Genomic DNA, 12,888 nt, shown 5'->3' on the forward strand with positions numbered 1-12,888 from the left:
AAAGAAAGAGAGAGAACAGCAGCACTAGCTAAACGCTCACTCTATCTTGTGTGCTGGAATGCTAAGACGTTTTTCATGACATTTCTAGGAATGTTCACTTAAGTTTTACAGCAACTCTGAATCTGTCGATGAAGCTGGTACCCATGACCCAAGTTAGTCCCTTTCTCTAGATCATCTTGTTCATCTATGCCAGTTGCTTCATCTATCTTAATACTTGTACCTTCACTTTCAAATAAGGCTGAGTTGTCTGTGTATGTGCTCATGAATAGGTGAGGTTTTGCTGCATGAGGTTCTCTCTCTGCCGGTCATTCTGTTGACCAGTCAGACAGCGGTCATTCTGTTGACCAGTCAGACAGCGGTCATTCTGTTGACCAGTCAGACAGCGGTCATTCTGTTGACCAGTCAGACAGCGGTCATTCTGTTGACCAGTCAGACAGCGGTCATTCTGTTGACCAGTCAGACAGCAGCATCAATATCAAAGTTCTTTGTGCATTTCACGCCACCTAAACGTTTTCAGTCAGCCATTGCCCCTACACAAAATAAAACGTGGATGGGAACATTTTGACCATTAAGGTGATACGTTTTGATCAGAGACTAAGGCTTTACTGTGTCATTGTGATTATTTAGTTAGTAATGACATCTCTGTAGGATTGGTGCATTGTCACAGCAACTTTATGCAATTTTATGTTGCTGAAATGAACAAATTAATCAGGTTCAAATTATGATCCACCAAACAAAAACTAGTAAGCCCTCCTTTCTATCAATATTGTTATTTTCCCCACTCTGGCTTGTTATATTGATCTCTACAATAATATTTACGGTAACTTTATACAGGCTATCTATTTTCTGTTTTCAAAGATACTTACACATACATGTGCTACAGTGACAGCATTTGTACTAGACTGCCATGAAGGAATGTTCTCGAAATAAGACACTAAGTAAAATAAAAAACATCTACAGACATTGGTCCAATTCTAATGGCAGTTTAAAAAGAGAAGGTATATGACTAGGAAACGACAGACAGGGAAACAGAAACAGAAACAAAGAGAAAGGGTGAAAGGATTCTGAAGAGACAGTATGGCTAAATGGTATAGGAGAGAGAAAGCGAGAGAGAAGCAAAAGATGGGAGAAGAGGATGGGAATATTGATGAAGTACCTCGGTTAAAGGAGACTATGTCACTGTGCAAAGATGCACCTATACTCTATGTGAGACAGAGCAAGAGAGAGAAATCCAGAGACAGGCAGAGACAGTGAGAGAGAATGTGCAAGATATACACACTCTGATTAATAGGCAGTAGTTCAAATCTGAAGCATAAGTAAAATTAATACAAAAATTAAAAAATACAAAACGCACACCCACACACAACCTACAAAAACATTATATCAGAATAAAACTCTACAAAGAACTATATATATGTCTGGTATATAACTATTATCACCAGGGTCATCATTTTCCTTTTCTGTTGTTGTCATCGGTAACAATCACAACAAGTATTGGGGTCTGAGTATGAACGACAGATTAGAAAAGCAGGAAGTATTTACAAAGGAGGCAGGTCAACAGATTTACAGGACAAAGATTGACAGGAGTCCAGAGGTGAGGCGGTGGAAGCAGGGGCTGAGGGGGTCAGGGGGTTCGGGGCAGGGTCATATTGAGAATATTTAGGAGCAATTTAATGAATTCAACGTTAGTGGATCATTTTCTCGTCAATTTAAAGGATGTTCTGTTGCAAGGAAGCGGGCAGTCTTGACTGCAGACTGGGGTAGGAGCCACTCATCTTAGGTGCTGAAGTAGACTGGAGAGAGATAATTAGAGAGAGAGCGAAAGAGAGAGCGAGAGAGAGAGAGAGAGAGAGAGAGAGAGAGAGAGAGAGAGAGAGAGAGAGAGAGAGAGAGAGAGAGAGAGAGAGAGAGAGAGAAAATATATATATATATATATAATTTTGAAGCAGAGAGTATATCTTCATTCAAACTGCCATGGCAGGAAGAGTGTGGGTGTGAACCTTACCGATGAGGACGATGAGGACAATCGCACATATCAGCCCCAGGATAATCATCATCTAGAGGAAGCAGAGTTGGACATGGAGAGGCAGTAAATCAGGGGGGATGGAACATGAGGTCAATCACAAGGTATACTTTTAATCCATTTAATTATGTTTTAACATGAGTCTTAAAAGCCTCAAAGGAAATGACTATTATCATGAATTAATGTACTATCTATCCCAGTCTATACCCTTACCTTGGCATTCTTCCACCAGTACTTGTTCTTGAGTTTTGCAGCGCTGGTCTCGAACTGTGAGGCTCCAGCCTGCAGGGCATCGGCCCGATCATCCAGCTCTGACAGCTTCTGATCACGCTCCAGAACCTTATCCACGTTTACACGCATGATATCCACCACCTGGGGAGGGCAGAAACATGGGCCGAAAACGGACGGGGTGAATCACTCAATCATCTCAGACTGAGTGGCTGTGTGTGTTCTCCACAGTGTCACATAGAGTAATGTATTGTTTACATTAGTGTGTTGGACACGCATTCATCCAGTTCATGTCAGCTTGTGACTATTCACAGCATGTGAGCAATGTAAATATATTTCTGTGGGTCAGTATGTGCGTAATACAAGGTGAGTCTGTCTGCATGTTCCTCACCTCATCCACCTGAGCCTGTGTCTGTTGCAGGCGGCGGTTGCTGGTGAGGTTGGGAGGTGGCGCCGCTCCGTCTGCGGGGGCACCGGCAGCAGCTGGGGCAGACCTGTCGATCAAACACAACTCGTCAGTCTATTCACCTTCAATGATGTAAGAATGAACATTTATTAATGCATTCATCTACTAAATAGGCAAACCAATCCCTTTGGTACATAGAAGTCAAATAAGTTACTATCAAATCATGGCTGCTTGGAATGATCCTTTTCTTTTTAAAGTGTTCTACTCCGCTAGCCAGCACCTCGCCTAAACAGGTGTTCTACTCCACTAGCCAGCACCTCGCCTAAACAGGTGTTCTACTCTGCTAGCCAGCACCTCGCCTAAACAGGTGTTCTACTCCGCTAGCCAGCACCTCGCCTAAACAGGTGTTCTACTCCGCTAGCCAGCACCTCTCCTAAACAGGTGTTCTACTCCGCTAGCCAGCACCTCTCCTAAACAGGTGTTCTACTCCGCTAGCCAGCACCTCGCCTAAACAGGTGTTCTACTCCGCTAGCCAGCACCTCTCCTAAACAGGTGTTCTACTCCGCTAGCCAGCACCTCTCCTAAACAGGTGTTCTACTCCGCTAGCCAGCACCTCGCCTAAACAGGTGTTCTACTCCACTAGCCAGCACCTCGCCTAAACAGGTGTTCTACTCCGCTAGCCAGCACCTCGCCTAAACAGGTGTTCTACTCCGCTAGCCAGCACCTCGCCTAAACAGGTGTTCTACTCCGCTAGCCAGCACCTCTCCTAAACAGGTGTTCTACTCCGCTAGCCAGCACCTCTCCTAAACAGGTGTTCTACTCCGCTAGCCAGCACCTCTCCTAAACAGGTGTTCTACTCCGCTAGCCAGCACCTCTCCTAAACAGGTGTTCTACTCCGCTAGCCAGCACCTCGCCTAAACAGGTGTTCTACTCCGCTAGCCAGCACCTCGCCTAAACAGGTGTTCTATTCCGCTAGCCAGCACCTCGCCTAAACAGGTGTTCTACTCCGCTAGCCAGCACCTCGCCTAAACAGGTGTTCTACTCCGCTAGCCAGCACCTCGCCTAAACAGGTGTTCTACTCCGCTAGCCAGCACCTCGCCTAAACAGGTGTTCTACTCCGCTAGCCAGCACCTCGCCTAAACAGGTGTTCTACTCCGCTAGCCAGCACCTCGCCTAAACAGGTGTTCTACTCCGCTAGCCAGCACCTCGCCTAAACAGGTGTTCTACTCCGCTAGCCAGCACCTCGCCTAAACAGGTGTTCTACTCCGCTAGCCAGCACCTCGCCTAAACAGGTGTTCTACTCCGCTAGCCAGCACCTCGCCTAAACAGGTGTTCTACTCCGCTAGCCAGCACCTCGCCTAAACAGGTGTTCTACTCCGCTAGCCAGCACCTCTCCTAAACAGGTGTTCTACTCCGCTAGCCAGCACCTCTCCTAAACAGGTGTTCTACTCCGCTAGCCAGCACCTCTCCTAAACAGGTGTTCTACTCCGCTAGCCAGCACCTCGCCTAAACAGGTGTTCTACTCCGCTAGCCAGCACCTCGCCTAAACAGGTGTTCTATTCCGCTAGCCAGCACCTCGCCTAAACAGGTGTTCTACTCCGCTAGCCAGCACCTCGCCTAAACAGGTGTTCTACTCCGCTAGCCAGCACCTCGCCTAAACAGGTGTTCTACTCCGCTAGCCAGCACCTCGCCTAAACAGGTGTTCTACTCCGCTAGCCAGCACCTCGCCTAAACAGGTGTTCTACTCCGCTAGCCAGCACCTCGCCTAAACAGGTGTTCTACTCCGCTAGCCAGCACCTCGCCTAAACAGGTGTGCGTTTCTTTCGCCTCCAGATTGCTTGGAATTATCCATCATCACAGTACTCACTGAGGCTGAATCTCAACCTTATAGGTTTGGATCAAGTCAACAGCTTGAATGGATGATGGGAAAAGTAGGCAGATTATCTCTCTTTAATGAGCCTCAACAACAGGCTGAATGGTTTACAAATACTGAACAGTAATATCCAACACCAGGATCCAAGGGCCTAGATAAAAGGATCCACCAAGCATGAAATACAATGATAAGAATCAGCTGTGCTTACGACCCTTTTCCACAGTATTCATAACTCCCACTACTGAAGCACATTCAGTGAGATTCTGAATGAATCCAAACCATCACATTCTCTGTCCAAAGAAGGCACCTACATCTGAAAGCTGAATAAAAAGCTGAATAAATTGATAAATTATGCTCTCTCTCTCTCTAATTACAGACAGGAATCAAATGTTTTTACAATCAAGATGATAGAAAAATTGAAAGAAAGCTAATCATAATGTCTGGCTGGCATACTATCTGTCCTAACAGAATCCTCATAAAGGAAACATGAAGATGACCCATAAATTCTGCCTGTCATGTCTGGCAGACATACCATCCTGACCTACATCCCTTATCTAGGCATTTTTAGGGCTGTTCTAAGGGGAAACGAATGGACGACGATCATACATCCTGAAGCAATTCCCACATGTCTGGTCCTATCAATGTATTCTGTCCATGTATTCTAACCATCTACAACTGGGTACAATAACTCATTACTTCTCACCAAACTACATGAATGTGGCGTCTTTGTTATCCTTATGAGCTCACTGCAGTTTTTTCAAAACCTTGACTATTTGACCATTTAATTCAAAATAACACTGGCAAGGCCCAAAACATAATGATGCAAGGGAGAATGCCAGGTAGTCCTTCCACTATGTGTTAGTAACTCACTATGTGACCATGGAGCTGAGCTGTGTTAGTAACTCACTATGTGACCATGGAGCTGAGCTGTGTTAGTAACTCACTATGTGACCATGGAGCTGAGCTGTGTTAGTAACTCACTATGTGACCATGGAGCTGAGCTGTGTTAGTAACTCACTATGTGACCATGGAGCTGAGCTGTGTTGGTAACTCACTATGTGTACCATGGAGCTGAGCTGTGTTAGTAACTCACTATGTGACCATGGAGCTAAGCTGTGTTAGTAACTCACTATGTGACCATGGAGCTGAGCTGTGTTGGTAACTCACTATGTGACCATGGAGTTGAGCTGTGTTAGTAACTCACTATGTGACCATGGAGCTGAGCTGTGTTAGTAACTCACTATGTGACCATGGAGCTGACCTGTGTTAGTAACTCACTATGTGACCATGGAGGTGAGCTGTGTTGGTAACTCACTATGTGTACCATGGAGCTGAACTGTGTTAGTAGCTCACTATGTGACCATGGAGCTGAGCTGTGTTAGTAACTCACTATGTGACCATGGAGCTGAGCTGTGTTAGTAACTCACTATGTGACCATGGAGCTGAGCTGTGTTGGTAACTCACTATGTGTACCATGGAGCTGAGCTGTGTTAGTAACTCACTATGTGACCATGGAGCTGAGCTGTGTTAGTAACTCACTATGTGACCATGGAGCTGAGCTGTGTTGGTAACTCACTATGTGACCATGGAGTTGAGCTGTGTTAGTAACTCACTATGTGACCATGGAGCTGAGCTGTGTTAGTAACTCACTATGTGACCATGGAGCTGACCTGTGTTAGTAACTCACTATGTGACCATGGAGGTGAGCTGTGTTGGTAACTCACTATGTGACCATGGAGTTGAGCTGTGTTAGTAACTCACTATGTGACCATGGAGCTGAGCTGTGTTAGTAACTCACTATGTGACCATGGAGCTGAGCTGTGTTGGTAACTCACTATGTGTACCATGGAGCTGAGCTGTGTTAGTAACTCACTATGTGACCATGGAGCTGAGCTGTGTTAGTAACTCACTGTGTGATCATGGAGCTGAGCTGTGTTGGTAACTCACTATGTGACCATGGAGTTGAGCTGTGTTCGTAACTCACTATGTGACCATGGAGCTGAGCTGTGTTAGTAACTCACTATGTGACCATGGAGCTGAGCTGTGTTAGTAACTCACTATGTGACCATGGAGCTGACCTGTGTTGGTAACTCACTATGTGACCATGGAGCTGAGCTGTGTTGGTAACTCACTATGTGTACCATGGAGCTGAGCTGTGTTAGTAACTCACTATGTGACCATGGAGCTGAGCTGTGTTAGTAACTCACTATGTGACCATGGAGCTGAGCTGTGTTAGTAACTCACTATGTGACCATGGAGTTGAGCTGTGTTAGTAACTCACTATGTGACGATGGAGCTGAGCTGTGTTGGTAACTCACTATGTGACCATGGAGCTGAGCTGTGTTGGTAACTCACTATGTGACCATGGAGCTGAGTAATATAAGCATATTACAAAGGAGGAAGTTTACATACACCTTAGCAAAATACATTTAAACTCAGTTTTTCACAATTCCTGACATTTGATCCGAGTAAAAATTCCCTGTCTTAGGTCAGTTAGGATCACCACTTTATTTTAAGAATGTGAAATGTCAGGTATAATACTAGAGATAATGATTTATTTCAGCTTTTATTTCTTTCATCACATTCCCAGTGGGTCAGAAGTTTACATACTCTCAATTAGTATTTGATAGCATTGCCTTTTAAATTGCTTAACTTGAGTCAAACGTTTCGGGTAGCCTTCCACAAGCTTCCCACAATAAGTTGGGTGAATTTTGGCCCATTCCTCCTTACAGAGCTGGTGTAACTGAGTCAGGTTTGTAGGCCTCCTTGCTCGCACATGCTTTTTCTGTTCTGCCCAAACATTTTCCATAGGATTGAGGTCAGGGATTTGTGATGGCCACTCCAATACCTTGACTTTGTGACCAGGGCTTTGTGATGACCAATCCATTTTGCCACAACTTTGGAAGTATGCTTGGGGTCATTGTCCATTTGGAAGACCCATTTGTGACCAAGCTTTAACTTCCTGACTGATGTCTTGAGATATTGCTTCAATATATCCACAGAATTTTCCTTCCTCATGAAGCCATCTATTTTGTGAAGTGCACCAGCCCCTCCTGCAGCAAAGCACCCCCACAACATGATGCTGCCACCCCGTGCTTCACGGTTGGGATGGTGTTCTTCGGCTTGCAAGCCTCCCCCTTTTTCCTCCAAACATAACGATGGTCATTATGACAAAACAGTTCTATTTTTGTTTCATCAGACCAGAGGACATTTCTCCAAAAATACTTTTTTATAGCGGTTTTGGAGCAGTGGCATCTTCCTTGCGGAGCGGCCTTTCAGGTTATGTCGATATAGGACTCGTTTTTTCTGTGGATATAGATAATTTTGTACCTGTTTCCTCCAGCATCTTCACAAGGTCCTTTGCTGTTGTTCTTGGATTGATTTGCACTTTTCGCACCAAAGTACGTTCATCTCTAGGAGACAGAACACGTCTCCTTCCTGAACGGTATGATGGCTGCGTGGTCCCATGGTGTTTATACTTGCGTACTATTCTTTGTACAGATGAATGTGGTACCTTCAGGCGTTTGGAAATTGCTCCCAAGGATGAACCAGACTTGTGGAGGTCTACAAATTTTTCTGAGTTCTTGGCTGATTTCTTTTGATTTTCCCATGATGTCAAGCAAAGAGGCACTGAGTTTGAAAATAGGCCCTGAAATAGATCCACAGGTACACCTCCAATTGACTCAAATTATGTCAATTAGCCTATCAGAAGCTTCTAAAGCCATGACATTATTATTATCTGGAATTTCCCAAGCTGTTTAAAGGCACAGTCAACTTAGTGTATGTAAACTTCTGGCCAACTGAAATTGTGATACAGTAAATTGTAAGTGAAATAATCTGTCTAAACAATTGTTGTAAAAATTACTTGTGTCATGCACAAAGTAGATGTCCTAATTGACTTGCCAAAACTATATTTTGTTAACAAGAAATTAGTGGAGTGGTTGAAAACCTAGTTTTAATGACTCCAACCTAAGTGTATGTAAACTTCTGTCTTCAACTGTATCTTTTTTTTGTTTCAGTGTGGTGATGGCGTGTATTGTGTCTCGCCAGTATTTCCAGCACCCAAGTAGAGCAATAGTTGTGTAACTGTAACTGCACCCCCAAGCAGGGGTCATACACTGTACACTAAATGGCTTTAGGGAAGTAGTAATTTTCATAATAGCTCTAACTGTATGTGAGAGTGAGTATCAAACTCAATGTTATTTAATTTGAAGTCTCTGTAGTCTTTTTATTATTGTATCATCATATGGGTATCATAGGGATAAGTGGGAAATAATTAATACACAGCATTGAGTATGAACCGCTTTCAATCTTGTTTCTCAACTACATCTTGAGGCTGCCTCCTGCCTGTAGTGACCCCCTTCTTCCAGCAGAGTGAGAAAAAACTCAGTATAAAGGTCACCTTTAAGACCGTCACACACAGCTAATCTCCATGTGGCTACAAATCCTTCTGTAAACTCCTGATGTTTTCGTTTGCCTGGCTTTATCAGTCCAAAGCAAGCCCGGTCTGGAAACACTCATTTTCTGGCTTGTGTCATTTTGTCAAATGAATCATTATGCTAGTGTAACGGATGTGAAATGGCTAGCTAGTTAGCGGGTACGCGCTACTAGCATTTCAATCAGTTACGTCACTTGCTCTGAAACCTAGAAGTAGTGTTGCCCCTTGCTCTGCAAGGGCTGCGGCCTTTGTGGAGCGATGGGTAACGACGCTTCTTGGGTGACTGTTGTTCATGTGTGCAGAAGGTCCCTGGTTCGCGCCCGGGTATGGGCGAGGGGACGGTATAAAGTTATACTGTTACATTGGTGCCGTGACCCGGATCACTGGTTGCTGCGGAAAAGGAGGAGGTTGGAAGGGGGGTGAGTGTAACGGATGTGAAATGGCTAGCTAGTTAGCGGGTACGCGCTACTAGCATTTCAATCAGTTACATCACTTGCTCTGAAACCTAGAAGTAGTGTTGCCCCTTGCTCTGCAAGGGCCGCGGCCTTTGTGGAGCGATGGGTAACGACGCTTCTTGGGTGACTGTTGTTGATGTGTGCAGAAGGTCCCTGGTTCGCGCCCGGGTATGGGCGAGGGGACGGTATAAAGTTATACTGTTACATTGGTGCCGTGACCCGGATCACTGGTTGCTGCGGAAAAGGAGGAGGTTGGAAGGGGGGTGAGTGTAACGGATGTGAAATGGCTAGCTAGTTAGCGGGTACGCGCTACTAGCATTTCAATCAGTTACGTCACTTGCTCTGAAACCTAGAAGTAGTGTTGCCCCTTGCTCTGCAAGGGCCGCGGCCTTTGTGGAGCGATGGGTAACGACGCTTCTTGGGTGACTGTTGTTGATGTGTGCAGAAGGTCCCTGGTTCGCGCGAGGGGATGGTATAAAGTTATACTGTTACACTACCCAAATCTTATATATTTTACTGGGAGCCTCCATTATGTTAGTGAGGTCTAGGTTGGTCGTGTTTTTTCTCATCTTGTTTACAGGCCAAATCCTGCCCAGTCTCTTTCACCTTCATTGCAGAAGGGGCCATCGTCATTGCGCCGCGAGGAAAAGCGAGATGAACGATGGAGGAGGACGGTTATTGGCAACTCACCCTGTGTGTTTGTAGATCCTTCCCCACATTGCCTACAACAACCATTGTTTTCTCAGGGACTCGAGATAAAAGCAGAGGGTGGATTGTGTGCACAGTGACGGGGAAAATATTCAAAGTGAACGACAAAATGGATTGTGTAAACTAACCTCGGAAATGAGACTAATGGAGTGTCGACAGCAGCCTTGGGGGAAATCCAGGGCAAGACCACGCTGTAAAGGGGTTACCATGAATTTGACAGTAGCTTACAGGCAGCTTGGTGGCAATTAAAAGTCTGTATATCATATTAAAGTACACCTACTGTAATATACATGTGGTATCAAATCAAGTACTGTGTAATGACACACAGTACAATACCGTACATTTTACTGTATTATACTGTAGAAAAGTAAATGCTACCGTGATTGGAATGAATTCATTGATTAATTAATTGAGGGGAGGGGTTTGTATTTCCCAGAATTTTTCTGTTATTACAACGGATTGGTGCAAGCAGGTTTACTGCTAGGTAAAGTGTTCACACATTACATCATATTAATGAATATTTGGTGTTTTATATCACTTGGACTTCTAAATGCCTTAACAAAGGCTTCTAAATTGGCAGCGACTACAGGGCAAAACAGACCAAAAGGACTTGGCAAAACACTCAACCATTTAAGGTTTAAGACTTGCTGCCACTCCAATCTGTCCACTTTAAATTGATGGGGCTCTAAAACCAAATATAAGTTAAATTGGTACAACATTCTCACTCGCAGGTGCAGCAAATATGCCTCAAAATATGTTAATGAGCCAGAAACAACAATACCATGCATCAAACTAGTGGTCAAAGGTTTTTGTCAGTCTAAAGATACAGTATGGTACTGTATTCTGTGGGATGGATTTACAGTAAGAATAGAAATAGAGCCATTTCCCCACAAGACACCCTAATTTACAATATGCTGCAGTAAAAGGTTTCAGAGTTGTTTTACTGATAATACCTAAAATGACTATATTAATTACAGTTGTATTTTACAGTCCAGGCCTAACTCACATTGGCAACGTCCTCAACCAATATGATGGGAAAAAACGTCCCTTGTCAAGCAAATCAGCCTATCAGCCAGTTAACAGTTCATATTCCCTTTGAAAAACAGCTGTCATGCTCAGCTTGATCATTCTACACACACGCACACGACAATTAGCCTTTTGTTATTAATAGGCAACTACATTAACTAGTAGGCCTAACTACACGTCTTTCTTCACTGCTTTATGGGCTGTATATGACCGATTGACATAAACATTCAAATTAAGCATTTACAAATAGTCTTTCATCCATTAGGAGACAGCGCTCACACACCATAGTCACAAAGTGGACTAGCCTGTAAATCGGTTTCAGCACTGTGGGAAAACAACGAAAGGCAGCGCTGTCCAGTGTTGAAAAGTAAGATTGGCACGGGCGTTGCATGGTTCCCCAACATTTCTTCCATTTCACTTAGCATAAAGAGAGGGGGTTTCATGTTTGTTGAAAAGGTAAGGGTGGTCCTGAGTTTCGTCTGAAAGCAATGTCACCACCAATTTATCGGGGGCGTTACAGTGAGAAAATAGGATACATGCATAACCAATGGTATGGCTACATGTGTTTATCAACAGCATGTTGAAGATGTAACACTGACATTTGTTGCCTGGCCTCAACGAGATGTACCGGTAGTCTGTTTCAACACCTTGTTTGTATGCACGAATCAGCAGAGAAAAGACTAACACGGCCATCTTCCCTGGCAGTGAAACACCTGCGTCCTGTAACCTAGCAGTCGCAAAAAAAACAAAAAATACAGACGAGTGAACATAGTAGGGCTATAGCTTGTCAAGGAAAGGATCGGAAAACGGTCACATCCCCAGTGTACTCTTGAACCCTCAAATAAAATACTTAAATCGCGCGACAATCGACAGATATGAGCGTCAGTTACCCCCACCCCCACCGTTGGTTAGCAATATCAGGTAGGCTAAACCCATAAAATTGCTAATAATAGTCTACTCTACATCCATTACATCCAAGATAATATGTATGTGTTGCTTCTCTAATAAGATGTTCAACATGTTGAATTAAATAAAATATGTTATTAGGTCGAAGTTGCTCATAATAAGTGTCTTTTGAGCAGTATCCATTCATTTGTCTAGAAAGGAATAGCAGAAACCAATCCAAATAACCAAATTAGAAATGTGTAGGTGTTCTACTTTCAATTCCAATTTCATTTTACAAATGGATATTCAGATAGCCTACAGACGAATAAACGGACGTCAACCCATTCAAATCAAACCAGTATAACCCGGAGAAAACGCGTGCATGTCCAATTCCAATGAGAAGAAAATACATATTTTAAATGTGAATAAATATACCTAATTATAAATAGCCAACGTGACTGAAATATGTTGTAATGAAATATGGCTGACAACAGGGGCCAATGAGTAACCGTTATTCGACGCCTATGGAATAGCCTATAGGCTAATGTTGGATATATCCTATTTAACCTATGTGTGTTATAATGTGTTGTCAGTAAATGTTGATAAATAAACATCAAATAGTAAATATAGTAAATCAACACAATGATAATGCAATTATAGTGTTCTTTAACCCTGACGCACGATTCAAATGCCATATATGCCTTGGAGACAATTGTTAATTTAATTGGCTTTCTAAAACCATTTATGAACAACAAATAGGCTTGCACCCTGCTACCCTACCGGCCATGGAATGATACATTCACATTAGACAACAAGCAAACAAAGAAAATACATGTCACCAGTAGG

The 12,888-nt window shown here is 43.6% G+C and overlaps 1 protein-coding gene across 1 annotated transcript; it reads right to left on the reverse strand.

Annotated features, from left to right (window-relative positions):
* Positions 1 to 1,776: 1,776 nt before the first annotated feature.
* LOC120021032 (vesicle-associated membrane protein 2-like) lies at positions 1,777 to 10,056 on the reverse strand. Its single transcript, XM_038964686.1, has 5 exons — positions 10,030 to 10,056; positions 2,643 to 2,771; positions 2,237 to 2,395; positions 2,006 to 2,057; positions 1,777 to 1,793 (listed from the first exon to the last, which is right to left on the reverse strand). Exons 1-5 carry the CDS (start codon positions 10,054 to 10,056, stop codon positions 1,777 to 1,779), a joined length of 384 nt encoding a protein of 127 aa, XP_038820614.1.
* Positions 10,057 to 12,888: the final 2,832 nt, after the last annotated feature.

This window comes from Salvelinus namaycush, chromosome 26 (assembly GCF_016432855.1).
Source record: "Salvelinus namaycush isolate Seneca chromosome 26, SaNama_1.0, whole genome shotgun sequence".
Taxonomy (NCBI): Eukaryota; Metazoa; Chordata; class Actinopteri; order Salmoniformes; family Salmonidae; genus Salvelinus; species Salvelinus namaycush.